At 40.3% G+C, this 20,000-nt stretch overlaps 1 protein-coding gene across 1 annotated transcript in view; it reads right to left on the bottom strand.

The window, feature by feature from the left end:
* Window positions 1-763: 763 nt before the first annotated feature.
* Window positions 764-20,000, bottom strand: part of LOC138002179 (ATP-dependent DNA helicase DDX31-like) — a 75,821-nt gene continuing 56,584 nt past the window's right edge. Inside the window, exons 14-27 of the mRNA XM_068848262.1 lie at window positions 19,915-19,975; window positions 19,172-19,230; window positions 18,659-18,774; window positions 16,922-17,034; window positions 12,793-12,912; window positions 12,463-12,559; window positions 11,929-12,035; window positions 11,293-11,343; window positions 9,600-9,701; window positions 8,300-8,337; window positions 6,685-6,763; window positions 5,839-5,941; window positions 4,951-5,119; window positions 764-4,296 (exon numbers count right to left, since the gene is read on the bottom strand). Coding sequence (XP_068704363.1) covers window positions 4,176-4,296; window positions 4,951-5,119; window positions 5,839-5,941; window positions 6,685-6,763; window positions 8,300-8,337; window positions 9,600-9,701; window positions 11,293-11,343; window positions 11,929-12,035; window positions 12,463-12,559; window positions 12,793-12,912; window positions 16,922-17,034; window positions 18,659-18,774; window positions 19,172-19,230; window positions 19,915-19,975 — 1,336 coding nt within the window. The 3' untranslated portion in view covers window positions 764-4,175. The remainder of the gene's footprint in view (window positions 4,297-4,950; window positions 5,120-5,838; window positions 5,942-6,684; window positions 6,764-8,299; window positions 8,338-9,599; window positions 9,702-11,292; window positions 11,344-11,928; window positions 12,036-12,462; window positions 12,560-12,792; window positions 12,913-16,921; window positions 17,035-18,658; window positions 18,775-19,171; window positions 19,231-19,914; window positions 19,976-20,000) is intronic.

Genomic DNA, 20,000 nt, shown 5'->3' on the forward strand with positions numbered 1-20,000 from the left:
AAGACAAAAGAAATAAGAATGAAGCCGGAAGACGTCAGTAGAGTATTTCAATCTGAAGGCTATAAAGCCGCAGCCGAAAAAGGTGTGTCTGATTTTGCGTTCATTTCTTTTAGTTGTTAAAGACACAAGTTTCAATTACGCTTTCAAATCGATACCATAAAATTGGCGTCATTGTCTAAATTTAACTTAAGGAAAGGTTACGTTTATACAAACGTTGGACGTGTAGCACTTATATTTTAGACAGAGTTAACTGAATAGAGTGTAATGTGAAGGGCTAGATTTCTATCCCATATGAACCATGTGAGCGTTAGCCCCACTATATGGGATAGAAATCTAGCACTTCACATTACACTCTATTCAGTTAACTCTGTTTAAAATATGTGCTACACGGCGAACGTTTGTATAAACGTAACTTTTCCTTGTACTTGTACTTGTTCATTGCCATGACTTTAACATATTTAGTTCCCACGGCTTGCTCCCGTCTGACCTTGTAGCTCAGTCGGTAGAGCGGCGGAGATCTAGGCCGAAGGTCGTGGGTTCGATTCCCACCCACCCTGGTCAGAGTTTTTCTCTGTCCTTGTGTGGGCCCATTTCCATCCGTAGGGCTAAGGCTCGCATGGTTCATATGGGATAGAAATCTAGCACTTCACATTACACTCTATTCAGTTAACTCTGTTTTAAATTTAACTTAGTTTGTCCTAAGTATATACGTGAGACAAAAAGTAGAAAGTCTTTCTTGGTTACAGCTTGGATTCTCTTCCTGTATTTAAGAGTTTATTTAATGTAATTTTTAAAAAAGAGCTTTCTCTAAATTAATTAGTATTTAGCTTGATATTAATTTAATTGAATATTTATTAGAATTTGTGGATTTGATAGTATAATTTTTAGATAGTTGTATTCTGTATTTTTTTTTATTTTATTTTATTCTAATCTTTGAGGGCCACACGTTTATTAGCTTTAAGCTATTTAACAATTATTCCATGAGCGCACGTTGGATATGAGATGGTAAATAGCCAACGAGGCGCGTAGCGCCGAGTTGGCTATAACCAGTCTCATATCCAACAAGCGCGAATGGAATAATTGTTTTATTAAATTCCTTAAATTCCATAAGTTTGGAAGTACGAAACACGAGCGAAAAAAGCGAGAAAATCCGAGCGAAATCGAAAAAGTTTGATGATACAATGTTGTGTAATACATGGTGGTCAGACAGACGTAGGCTCATCACAAAAGCATTTCATACCTTTTCGCGTACTTCTAACGTCGGAATTGATCCAAACTTTCCACAAAAACGTTTTTTTTTTTGGCTTTATTCTGAGAAAAATTTCGCTTTCCGGCGAAATAAGTTTAGCTTAGCAACGCTTAACGCAATCATTTGCAATTTAAGGTCAAACTATGGTATATGAGCTGATAACCGAGATAGAGTAAACCAATCAGAGCACGAGAAATGCATTAACCGGGGTTGAGAATGTAATAATTAGTGTTACCCTCTATAAATAAAGTATGTATGTATATGTAATGTTAGTTGAGTCAGGGTATATTTCGGTTAGGTTGGATTCAGTGCTGCCTTTCACCTTTTCTTTCTCTACTTTCTAAAATCCCATAATACATCTTTTAAGCCCCCCCCCCCCCTCCCCCTCCTTTTTCGATTTCTCTTGGGACATTTTCATGTTTGCACTCCAAAGAAGCACTCCAATAGATGCCTTTTACAACTTCGTCGACGTGTCAATGACTTAGTGATAGAGAAATACGCCATAGACCGTCTTCTTGCCTACTATTACCAGAAAAGAGGCAATGGAAACACTTCTGAGCCCCCAACAGATTAGGAATACAATCCAGGTGATCTGGTGACGTAACTCGGAGGACTAGGGAGAAAAATTTTAACGCCGTATCCCACAACCGCGCGCGGGCTTATTTTCGAATTCAACATGCCAGAGGCGAGGATAGATCTCGTCGGGTCTACTTGAATGTTCATTCAACAACAGGAAATGTGGTAGACACGTAATGATCTGTTGAGTTTTGGCGATGGAAATACTTCAGGGAGTTTGGAAACAACACCTAAGGCCGCGCTCGATTGTGGGATACGGCGTTAAAATTTTTCTTCCCAGTCCTCCAAATTACGTCACCAGATCACCTGGTAATAATCGAGAGGCAGTGGAAACACTTCTGAGCCCCCAGAAGAGGAATACAATATCCTTTATCAAAACTCGTCCCGCGCGTGCCATTCTAAAATGCCTCTCTTAGTTTACCCGTAATAATTGACGAGGATGGCAGCCAACAAAAACGAAACATTTGGCGTATAAGAACAGGATGACCATTCTCTAATAAAAACCAACAAACAAAACCGCTGGATGCAAAAACAAAAGATAGCCGCATTTCTACCAGGAGAAAATTGGCTATAAGAGTGGCGAGAATAATCAATTCATCTGTATTCTTTTTGGATTTCGATTTGAGAATATCCACTTTGTATCCATGTGTAGGTCGAGGCTAATTACTAACTCTGGTCTAAACTTTTACAAGGGCAACCAAGGCGATCATGTTCTTGTTGTTTTTTTTTTATCAAGCGGTTTTTGTAAATTCGAAACTATACTTTGAACGTAAGCTTCGTACACCTCAGTACATATTAATACTCGACGCTCCTTTTAGTTTGCTGATTTTATTTCAAAACGGAATAAACCACCAACATTAGTATGATGTTTCAAAAGCCGCTCGGGATCGGTCTAGGATTAGAATGGCTAAAACTGCGTGGGACGACCGTATTTATTGTCAATAAATTATTAATAAAACATAGCTTTACAGACGAATAGAGTGTTTCCAACTCTTGCTAACAAAATACAACTTATAAAAACTATAAGGGGAAGCATTTCAACATACCTCTGCACGTTTAACCGTTATGCGACTCCATAGTACTCAGTCATCCCCGGTCAAATATTACCCTTCGTACTTAAATCGTTAAAAACCAGGTCAGCGTTAATCCGTTAATCCTGTCTGTGTTAACGGACTCCACCTCCGTACCGTGACAGTAAAACGCAAAAACTGAGCAAAATCGTGAGGAAACCCACGTATAACAAACACAAGCACAGGGGCAAAAATAACAGCTTTTACACCGTTCTCCCCACCCAGGCGTGGTGGCCTCATGGTTAGAGTGCTCGACTCCGGATCGAGTGGTCCGGGTTCGGGTCCTGGCCGGGGACATTGCGTGGTGTTCTTGGGCAAGACACTCTACTCTCACGGTGCCTCTCTCCACCCAGGTGTGTAAATGGGTACCGGTGAAATGCTGGGGGTAACCCTGCGATGGACTAGCATCCCATCCAGGGGGGAGTATAAATACTCCTAGTCGCTTCATGCTAAGGAAACCGGAGATAAGCGCCGGCCTGATGGGCCTTCTGGCTCGTAAGCAGTGACTTTACCCAAGCTTTAGCCTGCGTGGCAGACGTATTTCCGGTTATCCGAAATAGGTCTGCCACGCAGGCTACTTACGCTTGTGCTTCATTTTAAAATGTGGAAAACATTCAGAGTTCCCCTGTGATCAAAAAAGTTTTTAGCCTTGATAAAAAAAGACACCTGTTTATTTAAACTGGAATTTTCCTATTTAATGGTCCACCATATGAACTTAAGGTTCTTGAGAGAGCTGGATCGAGGCGAAAATGACGTCAAAGGTTCACTTGTTTAAGAATGCAATGCGGGTGTACGCCGCACGAGAGTTTTAGGCTTTCATGCAGATTTTAAACTAGCGTTTTGCACATACAATAAGGTGCATTCACACGCTGAAATTTTAAGCTAGTGAGCCTTTGACACCACTTTTCCCTGGAACCAACCCTCTGAGGTCCAATCGGTCAGTTTTGAACGTGAGTAATGGCGGAAACGAGAAATCCAAAACTTACACTCAAAGTAAACGGCGTTTGGATAAAAAATCAAAGCTTAACATTTTGCCAGTCAGATGAGGTGTTAAGCAAACACACTTTCAACATTTAAAGAAAAAAAAGGAAGTGAATTTTTTTTTTTATCATCACAGGGGCTCTTTTAAAAGATAGGCACTTAACCAAGCACAATTGCTCTTCCACCAACTAAAAGCTGCCGTTGAGGCAGTGGTCGCCATACTTCACAGCGCCACACTTGGCGACCGAACCGCCTGGGTGCGTTTCGTTTTACTGTGTCTGTTTTCTGAAAAGAAACAACTACTTGGATTGGGTTTTTTTCTTCTTTCTTTTCTTCGGCATAGGACCACGCATAGTTGGTTCCGATGAATGCTCCGTTATTACCTTCCTCTTGGCACTCTTCTTCATCATATCACCATCTCTGAGGGGTCGAATTAAAAAGTTATTTAGCAATCAAAAGAAAAACACCTTTAATAACGTACATACAATGCCACTGGAAAGATATGTTTTTCCTGATAGTAACTACTAAGCGAGATCTGCGTGACAACCTCTTCCTTGTCACACGGTGGTCATATTGTCCCGGGAGACCAAAAAAGCTTTGTTTTGCCACGCCAAGCCTCACCCCCATGGTTTCCACTGCGAGGCTTGGCGTGGTAAAACAAAGCTCTTTTGGTCTCCCGGGACAATATGGCCGTCGTGTGACAAGGTCGAATAGGGGTCTTGGTAAGCAAGTAGTGTAAGCTATAACACTCTGGAGACAAAAAATGTCTTTCATTCCTGCTTGGGACGATCTTCTGTCTGTTTACTTGGAACAGACTAAGCTAGACATCCCCGCGTCTCGTTTACAAGGTGCCCGAGAGATTCCGAGAAAATAAATTACAAAATCGCTTGAAATACAAATGCCAGCGACACAATTATTTTATAAATTCCTTTGCTAAAAAGCGTTGGCAAGTAAGGTCAATCGCTATGGAAACTGAAGAAATCGCCAGATTACGTTCGCACCGCTTAAAAAAACGCTCCAAAGCTATTTGTAAGAGGGTAACGGCAGAGGTTTCAACGCAGAATGGCTACAAACCTTTTCCTCTTCTTGGTCTTCTGTACCTTGGTGTTTTGAAACATTTCTTTGGGTGCCTCCCTGAGAGCGAAACTCTTGGCCACATGACCCAGGTGGAGGGTTTTCACATGAAATATGTGCTTCAGATGGCTGGGATACGTCGCGTAGGCTCGCACAAACGACTGGTAAGCTACAAGAATAACAAAAAAGAAAATCTCCCTGCCACCAAATAATGAAGGAGAAAGGGTGAAGAACATAAAGCGGACAAGAAAAACAAGGGTGAGAGACCAGCCTCTCTCCAGTCCTTGGCCAGTGTTATGTCCCCTGGTTAATTATTTTTTTTTACCTCGTCTCAACTAACCCTGAGCCTGGAACAGTCTCTATTACAATTGATTTACTTGCTGGGTAATCTGGGCTAGGAAAAAAAATTCACAGCTGTCCATCATTGGCAGCAGCTCATTGGCTTCACATGTGAAACGGGCAATAGAACTCTTTACCTATACATCAGCCATCTTGGATTCTTTTGTTCTGAGCGATATTTTTGCCTTCTCAGAGCCGGGCAAATGCAAGGACACCCATTAAATTACCCGTTAACCCTCAGAATACAAGAAAGCCGCTATATCGGCTAAAAATTCTATTAGGAGTTCTTTCAGAGTTTGAAAAAAGTCCACAGGAAGACGAGCGCAATTTCAACCAGTTGATTAGATCTTTTGGAAAACTGCTTACATTTACAAGTATGCAATGGTCGCTCCAACCTCAATTTTCCATCAAAAAGTTGTCGTAATTCGAATGGCCATCCGGTTCTCTAACAGCTGAGCTAACTAGTCCCAAATTCCAAAACGTTTGTCCTTGATCACATTCAGTTTGAAAGAATGGAAATCAGGTATTGAATAAAGATGGTACATGTACCTGTCTTTGCCGCTATCAAGTGTTGCTCATTAGAAAGAACGTGCTCCTCAAATGACTTTTGTAAATTTGTGGCCGATTCTTGCGTGCTTTGATCAAGGTCGTTCTGAAAATATGAGCAAAGAAAATTAAGTAAACTTAAATGACCGCTCCAATTTGGGACTTTTCAGGGCCAATGAACAAAGAATAGAAACAAAAAGAACAAAATCCCAACGCTGAAAGGCAGACCAGATGCATATGTGCAAGCGAAGCAGAAGAGTTTATAATATCAGAAGTATTTTTGCAGAGCTTCTTTTAAAGATTTTGGAAATTGCTTTGCCAGGGTTGCACTTAAGTCATTGGCTTACAAATCTCACGCCACATTCTGGACCAATCAAGCATGAAGCTATTTTTCGCGCGCGTTTTCCCGCCATTGGCGCTGGCAGTATGAATTTGTTTACGTTATGATTGGTTCATTTAACTGCCTGTGTTTCTGCTACCCTTCCCGAGAGAGAAACCACTGCGAGCGACCATTAGTTTCTTTGAGTAAGCCCCCGTCCAGCACCAAGGACGAATAAATTAAATTTGAACCGGTAAAACGAGTTAGTAAACTTGCTGTGGCGCTTGCGCACGCGTTCAGCTACGTAACTGCTGCGTTTGGGCGAGCCTGCTGTGTAGTTATCCATATTTTTCCTGCGAAATAAGACGAAGCAATGTCAAATGCATCACGTGGGGTGTGACGTTCTTCGCACATGCTCGATGGAAAATCTAAGGGTTGCTCGCAGTGGTTTCTCTCTCGAGAAGTGTAGGAGAAACCAACTGCTCGCAGAGTAGAGAAAATTACGACTTAACAACAATTTTCTTTACTACCTTGAGTTTTTTCCGAGCCTTGTTGTCAGGGGACACGACTAACGTTTTAAGTACATCCTCCACAAGTAATTCCTCTGGTCTGCAAAGCGTGCAACCGAAAATTGTAAGCCAAATAAAGGTTAAACTATGAATGTGAAAGAATTTATGGCAAGCGTCGTTGACTAAAGCTACTATTAATTACTAATGATAATTATCATTAATGCCCAACCATACTCTTATTGGTTGTCTAAACAAAGTGGTGAACAAATATTTACCACACTACACTATTGCTAAAAAGGAATCTTTCCTGACGTGATTGTTCAGTAAATTATGTATCATTAACACACGAGGTTGCTTACAGAAGGCATCATGCTAAACGTCAAAAGGTCAAAAAACTTAGCTATATCTTCAATTTTAAGCCTTTCAGCTTTGACAACGAGCGAGTTATTAGAAAAACCTTAAATAACAATGACCACAACCAGGTTTTCTGAGCCCGCGAGACTGAGTACCCATAGCAAACTATTGTTTTAACGAAAACCGCTGGTCAGCAACCTTGGTTCTGGTAATTGCTGTCTAAGGTCTTTCGAGTTATTAGCCATCCAAAAGTGATAAATTCTTGGGTGGCAAAAGCGCTAATGATCCCATACACTCTTATTCTCAAAGCATCATTGCTCGGGTGAGGCTAAATCGCGTGGGTGGGTGGGTTGGTGGGTTGGTGGTGGATCGTGGGTCTTGTTTGTTTGAAGATAAAAAAAAAAAAATAATACAAAAAAAAAAAAGATATATATTAGCTCCCTCAGTGCTCGGTACAAATTTGCAATTGCCCGCTCACGAATTAATTTCCCCGAACTCCTTTTATGAAATGTTGAACAAAGGAAAACTGTCTCCCATTAACTATTAACATTTTTTCTTCTGGTCTGGAAACCAATTTCCGAAAACTTTAACGAAAGTCTTCGAAAGTGTGTGCTTAACATTGGCGTGCGCGTTTGCCGAGAATGAATGCATTAATTAAAGAATAAAACTGTGTTAAACTCGCTTGTTTGTTCCGCCAGAGAGCTTTTGTTTTGTAAACAAACATGTATACATGACGCGTATACACGGAGGATCTCGGACCCACGACCCACGACCCACTCCCCCACGCCGATTAGACACTCTCCATTGCTCAGAGATTAATTTGGCATATGGGGTTCAAATTTTCTGAGAGCTCATTAAGCAATGCACTTTAAGTACCTTATTTTCGGCCGACTGATTAGAAAACGACAGCCTTGTGCTAATGAGGAAAACATGTAAACAGAGATTCCCCTAGTACAGTACAAGAAAGATGTCGCCAACAGCGGAGTTGACGAGGCCATGTTTACTATTGGAAAAAACAATGCGCTCAACCAAGAAATATGATCGTGTTGCATGTGCAGCACGTTCTTTCCAACAACACGTTCTTTGTAACACTTCTACAAGACAAAGCCGTATTCTTGTATGAACGTACCGTCTATTCCTTTTCGCGCGAACCCAGATAGGGGCAAAGAAATGCAAAAGCCGTGTAAGAAATTTTAAAAATGCACAATTCCCGCACGTCATTAATTGAAGCAACGTGACAGAGTTTAGCATCGACAACCATAAGGTGAAAGTCTCAACAAACCTAATTCCGTGTTGTTTCAAAGTTTGCAAATACGCGACCTAAGAATTAAAATGTTCATCGGTCAATTAATTTTCTAGTGGTTTGTGATTAGGACAATCACATGACTTTTGGAGGACATATCGTGGCCCGTGTAGCATCATTTGCGCCCGAGGTCACAAATAAACTATATGCCCGACAAAAGTCATTTGATTATCGTTATTATCAACACACATGGCCAAATCGTACCAATTCAATTGATAAGAAAAATTCGTTCAACAGAGATGTAGCATGAAACTATGGTATGGAAATGTCCCTCAGTGTATACAAACAAAGGTTGTGAGAATGAAAGGACTTAAGTATCAGGGCAGCAAATGCATTTTCAGCCCGCACATTTCCCGTTTGGCCCGCAAAAAGGCGCGTTTTACAGAGGGCAGTTTGTCATTTGGCCGCGCGTATTGATAATAATAGCAAAAATCACTGTACCATCATTGTAGGTAGTCAACGAGCATTTGAGAAAATGCAATAATTTTTTACTTTCTCAAATCCCATAATACACCTTGTTTACCCCCAAAAAAATTGCATAGGGAGACAAATCGAAAACAATGATTGGCTTGGCTTGTTCAAGCAAAGCCTTGCTGGGCATGGGGCTGTGAGAACGTTTAAGTATACTTTTTTATACATGATTTCTTACATCTATTCATACAAGCTAAACGACAGCTCGATTATTAAGATTAATTTTAAATACAAGACTGAGAAATTTACATGATTCAAGTTACTTTAGTCACCCTCTTTGATTGTTCACTCAGTTCCCGTGCATGTCAGGATGCGATTAGCTGCCTATTACACCCTGTTTTGGCCTGTACGTCACATTATAAGTTGTATTTGTTTTCTTTTTCCTTTTATATGTATCTTGGTATTTAAGAGTAATATAAACTTCTGTTATGTATTCCATAAAAACAAATAAATTTTAAAAAAAGAAAAGAAAATAAAACAATGATTAGGCAATTTTTTTTTTTTTTTTGGGGGGGGGGTGGGTAAACAAGATGTATTATGGGATTTGAGGAAGGAGAGAATAACGATAACCAACGTCATTTTTCCAACATTAAAATTGGCCGTACGGACACTGAGTGATACATTTGTTGGACAACTGATGTCAGGTAACCCACCAACGGCCTCCTGACCAGAGAGAGCCTGTTTAGAAAGGGGGTGCTTCACGGAGATAATCGACCCAGGGACAATCAAGAGGCGGGAGGGGAGGACGGGGAGGGGGGAGGGAGGTGTTAGGTAAGTATATTACTCGTTGACGTCCGCTGTAACTCACCTCAGCTGGTGTTAAAAACAGCAATGCATTTCCTTCCAGGCCAATTCGAGCTGTCCGGCCAACTCTGTGAACATAATCCGCTGGGTTTCCAGGGGTATTGTACTAAACAAACAAAGCGAAATGAAAAAGACAAAATGCAATTCGACTTTTCTTCTTTGACTGCTTAATTCATGAGATGTTCTACATCAAAGAATTGAAACCGTCACTTAATGTGCAGTCAGACTCTGTCACGGCAAAACTATTTACTTAGATTTCACATTTATTGTTAGCGTACTATTGTATATATTTTTCTATTGTTCTATTGTTCTTGTACTATAAGTTATGCTTCATCCGATTAAAATTCATTGCCTGAGGATGACATCGGACGATGTCGAAACGTTGTCAAAATGAATCTAGTTGCGTTTGTCCTTTTAATCAATTTTATCACAAGATGTAGACTTATTAACTTTTTCTTTATGCTTTATAAGGGGATCTCTTTGCTTGTACAATATCAAAGTGCCACTGTGACAAAAAATCACTTCCTTTTTTTCTTTAGATGTTGAAAGTGTGTTTGCTTGACACATGACTGGCAAAATTTTAAGCGTTTACTTTGAGTGTAAGTTTTATATTTCACGGTCCGCCAGTACTCACGTTCAAAACTGACCGATTGGATCTCAGAGGGTTGGATCCTGGGAAAAGTGACGTCAAAGGCTCATTAGATTAAAATCTCAGAGTGTGAATGCAGCTTATTGTATACATGTATGCAAAACGCGAGTTTAAAAGTCTGAAAGCCCAAAACTCCCGTGCTGCATATTAATTCTGTGGCGTACACACGCATTGCATTCTTAAACTAGCGAGCCTTTGACGTCATTTTCTCCACGATCTAGCTCTCAAGAACTTTAAGTGAGTAATGACGGACCATTAAATAGGAAAGTTCCAGTTAAAATAAACAGGTGTCTTTTTTAAATCAAGGCTTAAAACTTTGGTCGCTTAGTGTTTAGTTAACATAGTTTTGAAATCCAAAGAAAATATTATTGATTTTTTGGTCACAGGGCCACTTTAACACTTTGCCTCTTTAACAAAATCATTTTTCCAAAAGGAGTAACCATACAAAAAATTAAGTGCAAAAGTTAAAAAAACTCGGTACACCAAGCGACCTCCTCAATTTTACACCAGAACGTTAGCTATAAAAGCTGACAAATCATTGGGAAGGCGGTAATGCGTTTTTTGTAAAATTTCGAGAACTGCACAAAGATTATGTACATAAACGTTACTTAAACTCGAATTGAAGAGTACCAAAGCTAGTGTCTTATTATTGAGAAATTCCGTAAATTTATAAAAATGTGTACAATGTCTTAATGGTTTTCAAAAGAACAATTTTGTACAGATCCGAGATTATGTAGTACTTTTTCAAAAGCAGATTAATTGGAGGATAGATTATAACACGATAACCCTATGCTAACAAGACATATTTTCTAAACAAAGCTTCCCCGTTGCACAATCCACTTTGTCTAGTTTTAACTTGCTATCTTTCATTTAAAATTGCCTTATTCTATAATACTATGGTCACGTGTTAAAATCACAGCTGAAAACTGCAATCATTTTGGCTTTTCTTTTTCTTTTTCAAAAATTTCGAGAGACCCTTCGGCATTTTTTTAAGAAAGGAACCGTCCAATGGAGCTTTTTAAAACATCCAAAAAGTTGATATCCTTACCTGAACAATCCAATTTACATGGGGTAAATCGAGTCCTCTGGCAGCGACATCCTACAAGGAAACAACCAAGATTAATATTATCTAAGGCCCGGTTCAAACGTCGAGCGTTTCATGTGCCGAACCTGATGCAAATGAGCGAAAACAATAGACTTTTCTCATTTGCATTAGATTCGACACATGAAAAGTTCGACGTTTAAACCGGGCCTAAGAAGTGAACACTGCAAAATCCTGCCTGAATCAAGCGAAAAAGGGAAAAAAGCATTTTCTTCCCATGTTTCTTGGACAAATATGAAACTGACAATATGAAGATCACATTTGTGGAGGGCAACTGTTAAAAGGAAGGTCAAGGTGGAGGTTTCAATTATCAAGGTCAGACGCGAATCCCCAAAGAGAGACAAGGGCCTGGAACTCCAAAGTGTTTGCTATGCAAGACTTTGGTCACATCACATGACCGTTCTTCGGTCATGGGACTTCTGCTAAGTAACCACTCGCTATCAGACTGATGAAGACTTGGTGAGCGATTCAGACAAAAAAATTTCGATTGTGTGCTTTCATGTCTTAGGTGCGAATTTCCTTTAAGCGTCGAATAAACATTTTTGTTATGAACATATTCGTTGATAATAAAGGAGCACTAACCGTGCAAAGCAAAATCCCATTTTTGGCTTGGCTGAAATTCTTGAATACAGCTGTCCTCTCCTGTTGCGACATGTTTCCATGAAGCTTAAAGAACGCCAGCTGCGATTCTACAAAAAGGGAATAGCATTAATGACAATCCAGTTTCATGACGTAGTGACGCGCGGGCACAGTCCGAACGAGCCACACGTACGACCTTCCGATAGCCAAGTTCGGGCGCACTACCACTGCGCTACGGGACACTGGTCGGAACTGGGCTCGGATAAATTACAGGGGCACTTACAGTAAATGTGATGGCAATCCAAGATAGTGTGCCAAGTACATAATAACCCATTTCCGAGTTGCTGCATGCCTCAGTTTCAAAGCGAGTCCTGTTGCACAACCATTCAAATGGAAATGAGTTGCGTATTCTTATGCAAATCAAACTCATTTCCCTTACAATAGTTGAGCACCAAGACTCACTTCGAAACCGAGACAAACAGCAACTCGGAAATGGGCCATTGCTCGGAGCAAAATTATTCCTACGAAACAACTAACCTGAAAAAGACAGAATGCACTCTTTGAAAAGATCGCAGTGGAAATCCACAGAATCTCGACTGGACAAGAATACTATCATCTTGGCAGCTGATGTTTCCTACAAAAATGAAATTGGTGAGAAAACGTCTGAATTAGTTGGCCATGGCGATATCGTCCTTCGTTTGTCTGTATAACAAGCGGTGTTGCCACTCAGGATCTCTCCGTTTCTTCCTTTGGAATACAGGGACGAAAAGGGAGAGATGCAAGGAACTATGATGTTTCAGTGAAGATGTTTTGTGGTAATAAAATTTGAATTTTGCAATTTCTTTCAATAAGTTTTCTCAATGTTACCTTGTTCTTGTTCTTCCAAAGCAAAAATGCTGCCAAAGTGACCAGACGCAGTTTGCTTGGAACCACGATAAAGAACTGTTTCAACTGTTGAGGAGTTGAGTAACTCGCTTCATTTGAAACCTAAAAAAAACATCAAAACGAAAAGTATGCTCTCATTTCTCTCAAGACCATCGAACTGCTAGTGATACAATCCACATTTGGAGGCAAGGATGTTGTTGTAGTGGGAATACATCGGTAGCTCAAAGTGACGGGAACCGGATACTTTTTGACACTTGAGGAGCATGCAATCAGATGATCTCTGTCCCTGGTGTCCCCACAAAAGCTATTTTTTGTTGTCATAGGAGACCTACACCTTAACAGGTCACGACAAGATCTAAAGGAGGGGAAGGTTCTTTGTGATCTGGTACCAGTTGTTCAAAAGATGGATAGCGCTATCAGCCGGATAAATCACTATCCAGTGGATAAACACTTGCAAAACCAATTGAGTTATCCAGAGAATAGTAATTTATCCGGCGGATAGCGCTATCGATCGTTTGAACTACTGGGGCCTGGAAAAAATAGTATACGGGAGATACGACACAGGCGGGTGAAGTTATGGATGCGAAGATTGACGACGCCATAATTTATTATATATTTATATACATTATTTATACAGAAATTCCAGTTCAGCATAGCTGGTTTAAATAGAAAGTATGGACAAAATGATATGAATAAGTAATAAAATATATAAATGAAAGCAAAAAATCATTCGAAGAGTTCATGAAGGTGAAAATTAACTAAGATGATTTAGATGTTTCTTGACTCTCAGTTTAAAACTAGTGAGAGACTGATCATGGCGTAAATTACGAGGAAGAGTGTTCCAGGATTTGGCGGCATTGTACTTAAAAGATGTTTCAAATTTAGTAGTCTTGGCAAGAGGTAGGCGGATAAGGTCTTTGTTCCTAGTGTCGTAGTTATGGATCTGCTCCGAGCAGTGGAAGTCGTCTAGTAGATATGCTGGAGCCAAGCCATTGATATACTTATAGACCTGTATGCACTTTTGGTGTTCTCTGCGACATTGTAGAGATGGCCACTTCAATGTTTGCTGTATATCGGTATCCGTAGCCTTGCGACCCGCAATTATTCCTGCAGCTCGCTTGAGAAGACGGTCAAGGTAGTTCATGTTTCCCTGACTGCAACCATCCCACACAACGCAACAGTAATCGAATAACGGTAAAACCATAGCATTAAACAGAGTAATGCAAGCTTCTTTTGGGATGACTTTTCGGGCTCTACGTAGCGTTCCAAGGCGGGACGAGATTTTATTTCCGATATGTTCAATGTGTTCGTTCCATGTTAGGCATGGATCCAGAATCACGCCCAGATATTTAAATATGTATACCCTTTCAAGATCTTTGTCATTAACACTAACTGTGAATGACTGGACTGAGCTCAGTTTTTGGTGGGTTCCCATAAGCATAACTTCGGTCTTCGAGTGATTTAACATGAGATAGTTTTGGTTCAACCATCCGACAACGGGACAGAGCACCCTCAATAGCTTGCACAGAACTGCTTTCAAAAAACAACAGGGTGTCGTCAGCGTAAAGATGGACTTTACAGTACTTTGTTACTGACGGTAGATCGTTAATGTACATTACGAACAATAGAGGTCCCAAGGCAGACCCCTGGGGCACACCATATAATATGGGTTCAGCGTCAGATTGAATGCCATTAATGTTAACACTTTGGGTTCTATTAGTAAGATACGCATTGAACCAATTCACTGAAGACTTACTTAGGCCAACATCTGCCAATTTCGTAAATAGGAATTCGTGGTCGAGGGTATCAAAAGCCTAAGATAGGTCCAGAAATGCCAGGCCTGCAAGTTTTCCTTTGTCGATGTTGTGCAGAATAGTGTTTGTAATATCGATTAGGCTGGTAGCAGTAGAATGTAGTGGACGGAAACTGGATTGATAGGAAGATAGGAGCTTGTGCTTTAGTAAGAAAATAAAACACCATTTCGTGAACTGCCTTTTCTAGAATCTTTGCAAAGACTGGCAGAACTGAGATTGGGCGATAACTGGAGGTATCAGATTTTGAACCAGACTTGAACACTGGAGTTACGATGGCATGTTTCCAGCTTGCGGGAATAGACCCCTCATTTATCGATCCATTCAAAAATTTTGCTAGGGGTGTGGCAAGTGCGTCGGCACCGTCCTTGAGAAGTCGTGCTGGAATATTATAACTGCCTTTTGTTCGCAGAATAGTTGTGAAATTGCTCTGCTGAGACTTGTTGAGAACTGGAAAGCGGAACGAGACTGTAAGAAATGAATTGGAGTTTTGTCATCTGATATGAGCCTGTGACTGGCTCCCTCTCTTGATCAATAAATTGCAAGCATACAGTTTTTCTGGGAATGCCGTTCAATCTGATGTGATCCTTCTTCGCATACAGAGAGAACAGGATCAAATGACTGCGGCTAATTACCAGTGACTGGATGGTAACAGTGGGAGACTGTCCTTTGTTAGTTAGTTAGTTAGTTAGTTAGTTAGCTAGTTAGCTAGTTAGCTAGCTAGCTAGCTAGCTACCTAGCTAGTTAGTTAGTTAGTTAGTTAGTTAGTTAGTTAGTTAGTAACGCCTTTATTTTAAGAGGATAAACACGTGACAGTTATAAACTGATAAACTTGTGGCCCACATTCGGATCGCTAATGAGAAACATTTTAAATTTCCAAATCATCTACCAGATCACATAGAGGACGCCAGAATCTCCACGTACACTGATGATCATCACACATATGTGGTAGGAGAGTCAAGTAAGGTTGTTGAGGAGGAGGCAAGGGACGATGGAAAGAGAATGATAGGGTGGTATCGAGAAAATCTTCCTCGGGTAAATTGTGATAAATATCCGTTGCGCCTTTACAAAACTGCTAAATTGCCAAATTTAACTTACTTCCACTTAGTGCGGTAATTTTCGAGACCATCCGATCGACATAAACTACAAAGGTTTGCAAGAGACGGCACTACACGTGGTACACAACAACAACTCCATGAAATACGAGAACCTTCTTCAAAAAGCTAAACTGCATACTTTGAACGAGAGGAGATTACAAGGTCTACTAATTTTAATGTAAAAGGTTACAGAATTATCTTACGCCTACATATATAATGAACCTACTTCAAGTTAATGATGTTAACAGCAGGACATAAAATTTAAGGAATCCGGATTTTAAAATTCCTAGCTTCGATAACTGTAACTTATAGAAAGCACTTAATTAGAATTCAGGGGCCGCTTTTATGGTCGAAGTTAACTAAAAATGAGAGGCACTGAATTTCGTTGGGAGCATTTACGTAAATGATATGGAGCAAGAAACTGGGAGAAGAGATGCACGGCTGTAGGATATTTTATGCTGTAATTTTAAGAAATGTTCAACTTAACTATACCATAGGTGTCCCCAATACGCTAACCCTCGTAACAATACGAGGGCAATGAAATGCACTCTGTATGAAAAACGTTATGAAGTGTCTCTTACCTTACCTTCAATTCAAAAACTCAACAATAATTCATGAGCATATTTGCCTATAAACGACGCAAATCGATCACGTGTATGAACCTTTCTACCTGGTAGAGTATGATCATTCTGAAAAGCTACGTGAAGTTGAAGTACTGTTCAAAAAACTGGCAGTCGTGTATTATCAAGTGTAAAAACTCTCGGCTTCGCCTCGAAGCGAAACACTTCAACTTTGCGTATGTGCACCAAAGCCGGGGACAAGCGTCACAACGCGTTTTTATTGCCCCGGCTTCTTCTCACGAAACCATAAAAGCAAAACTACCATCCACTCATCTCATGGCCGGAATAAAGATGAGCATAGCGCTCTTCCATAGCTGACCTCACAATTTTCTCTGCAATGCAGAAATTCTACAAAGACAGGAAAGCAAACAGGATGTGAAGTCATCTCTGGAAATTGCCAAGCCTCTCACTGCCTTGGCCGTAGGAGAAAAATATCTTTTCTTACATTTATTGAGGGTCGAGAGATAAATAATATTTGAGATCAGGTTTGCTTAACATTCTGGAGGTGAAAAGTCCTGTGACAAGAAAGAACAAGAGATTAAGCATTCTGAATAACAATCCTCAGTAAGCAGAGTAAGCAGACCTGTAGTTCGCCTTGAACATCAGCAACCAGTTTAGTGCCTTTTTCGTCCAGTGTTACCGTTACGTCAATAAATAGGGGCTCATGAAGGCTAACACCTGCAAGTCTCTGCACTCCTGCAAAACAACTATGCAATTTAAATAACAAAACAAATCTCTATGTAAATTACATTATAAGTCGAAAAAGACAAACGGCCTCATACATATTAATTCTTAAGGGCAAATCCAGAATTTCTGAAGGGATAGATTGGGTTGATACCAATCACCCACAAAACTGCATGTATATAGGCATCGATATTTTTTCCCTGATAAATTAGCATCCGTTACGCTCAAAATGGTCCACTTTATGTAAGAAAATTTGGGACTTAAAGTGCTACTGCGATCAAATTTTTATCCCTTGAGTTTTTTGGTTTATCACATAGAGTACCATAAAACATTAAAAATGCTGTTTACTGTTTGGAAATATCTGCATTGGTTCCGGAGATATTTAAGTTTGAAAAATGTGTTAAATATGCAAATGAGAAGGCTGATGACGTCATTCACCCAACCCAATAGGACATCAAGAATATAAATAGAGCTATCTCGGTCAATTTGCAACAGAGACCATTGAAACTTGGTGAGCTAATAGTACTGAAGGCAACACACCTATGACTGTAAAGAAATTGGTTCCCATGGCAACTCACTCTTTTCCAGTCCCCTTCAACCTGATTTCAATATTTTGGTGATCTCAGGCTAGAAATACATTTACCAAGACCACAAACATGACCTAACATCTTTATATGCTGGCAGGATCATGCAGATGAGGCACAATTTGCAAATACCAAAACAGAACGCCAAAGGTGGTCTGCAAAGCTCTTAATGTCAGGAAGGTCTGGAACCCAGTATGTTTCCATGGTAACAAAAATGGTATGCTCATATTGTGGAACACATCTACTAGAATCTTAGTGCAAAGAACCAAGTACTTCTGATACAAATTGGCTGAGATATCTTTCTCCATCATACTTGATCAAAATTTGGTTGGGTTTATGACGTCATCACTTGGCTAATTTGCATATTAAAAAAACTTGAATATCTCCAGAACAAAAAGAGATATTTGAAAATGGTAAACAGCATTCTTCTTCTCGCACAGACTACGTTTTTATGTGCCAAAATGGCTTAGATAGGAAAGATGCAAATTTCGTCACAGTAGCACTTTAAGCGTCGCAAACTCCAGCAACACCGAAAAGCAGTTCGTCGGCAACCACAAGCTTTGTTCGAATCCCATATTTCCAGTTTACTTTGACGGATGTTCTAACTAGCGATGCAACCCCACCTCCTCCACCCTTGATACATTTCCTGACCCTCCGCAGGTCCCTTGTCGTCGAGAGAGGCCATGGTTGCACAACCATGCAAATTCTACGTGGTTTTGGAAATCAAAGGGAAAACGAAGAGTGATGTTGAGAAATTTTCTCAGCCTCCCGAAAAGCACCAACCAATGTTTGTTCTTTTTCTCAACGAAAAGGGAGGCGAAGAAAAGCGCCGAGGGTGGAAGTTGCAGATTGTGATTGTATAAATAAATCTGATCAGGTTTCCATTCTTGGTAACAACGAAGACCTGTATGACACATCGTTGCCGCAAACGTTTAAAAAAAAACGCTTAAAGACCTTATTCATGTTCCATATCGTATGATTTCCTTTCAGCATAGTTTTCTGGTACCACGTTTGTCTTAAAAATGCCATTGTGTTCAACATTGTCACGGTACCTTCAGTGAGTGTGGCGGAAAGCAATACGGTTTGACACCTAACGCCAGGAAACAGTGCTGTGTTGATTGCAGTGAGAATGGAACATACGTCCTTCTCAAATCCAAGGTCTAGTAGCCTACGAGAAAAATATGATGACAGTAAGCTAAAGCACTTTTTATGCAAAGGACAGTATATACAGCATTCAAATGCACCTTCTCGCAACAAAGTGCAACAAACTCATTTTCCAGATTGCAAGCAACGAGAACCGGCACGCTCCGTTTTTTTTTTTTTTGTACAATACGCGAAGTGCGATAAGAATAAGCATCCACTAAGTATTCACAACAGGAGAATAACTGCTCCATGTGTCTCACTGAGGACTAGCGTTATGAAAGACTTTGCAACGTTTATCGCTTGTATTTCTCGATACAACACATCACATCAATCGGCATGCATTTTGAAATCTTTCACAAATATGCCCACAGACCTAACCGGTAGAGTGACGCCTGTAAAACAACGCCTATAATCACACGAACCTGTCAGCCTCATCCAGAACTATCCATCGAAGTCTCTTCAACTCCAAACTCTTTGTTTTCTAAAGCAGAAACGAAAGGCTAAATATCAATAAATTATTGCGGGATCGTCATTTATTTCCAACCTACACTTTCGAGTACGGCATCTGAAAAAGTCGTTTACAAGAACTGGATGCCAGTAAGCAACAATTTTAGTCTTAACAGTGTAGCTAGATACTGTTATTGTCATCTGAACGTTTCTTAATGGACTTCCTCCATCGTGTCTCCCATAACTCAGTGGTAGAGCAACCGAACTGATAATCGGAAGGTCATAAACTTGATCTGTGTCCTGCTAACAGAAGCATCTTTTCTATTTGTTTCTTTCCTAAGCTGATGAGGAGAAAAAGAGACCTATGGCTTAAGTTAAAAATCCCTCGGTTGACTTAACTGCCCTCCAAGACTTCGGAGGGTGCTGTTTAAAACGCCCGCTTCTCGCCATACCTAAGACGGCCTTGCGCTGTCTTTTAATGAGCTCGCCCAATATGGTCGCAAGTCAGTGTGGCCAATACTCAATGCAGTGAGAGAGTTTCAGGGCAAAGCCTGGTCGTTTCCTTCCGCCCGTCATTTGGGCAAATACAAAAGAAAGCAGGCTCGCTCTGCTAGCAGAAAATGACTCATGATCCCCTTCCGAGAACACTCAGATTTTTTCCAAGTATCCCGAATAACCTCTTTGAGGCACGAGAGCTTTCTGGGTTACAATGTCTTACCTCTATATGATCTAAAAGCCTCCCTGGAGTAGCAACAAGAACGTTAACGCCTTTTCTTAATCTACATACACAAACAAACAAAGGAT

The sequence above is a fragment of the Montipora foliosa genome, chromosome 1, assembly GCF_036669935.1.
Source record: "Montipora foliosa isolate CH-2021 chromosome 1, ASM3666993v2, whole genome shotgun sequence".
Classification (NCBI taxonomy): Eukaryota; Metazoa; Cnidaria; class Anthozoa; order Scleractinia; family Acroporidae; genus Montipora; species Montipora foliosa.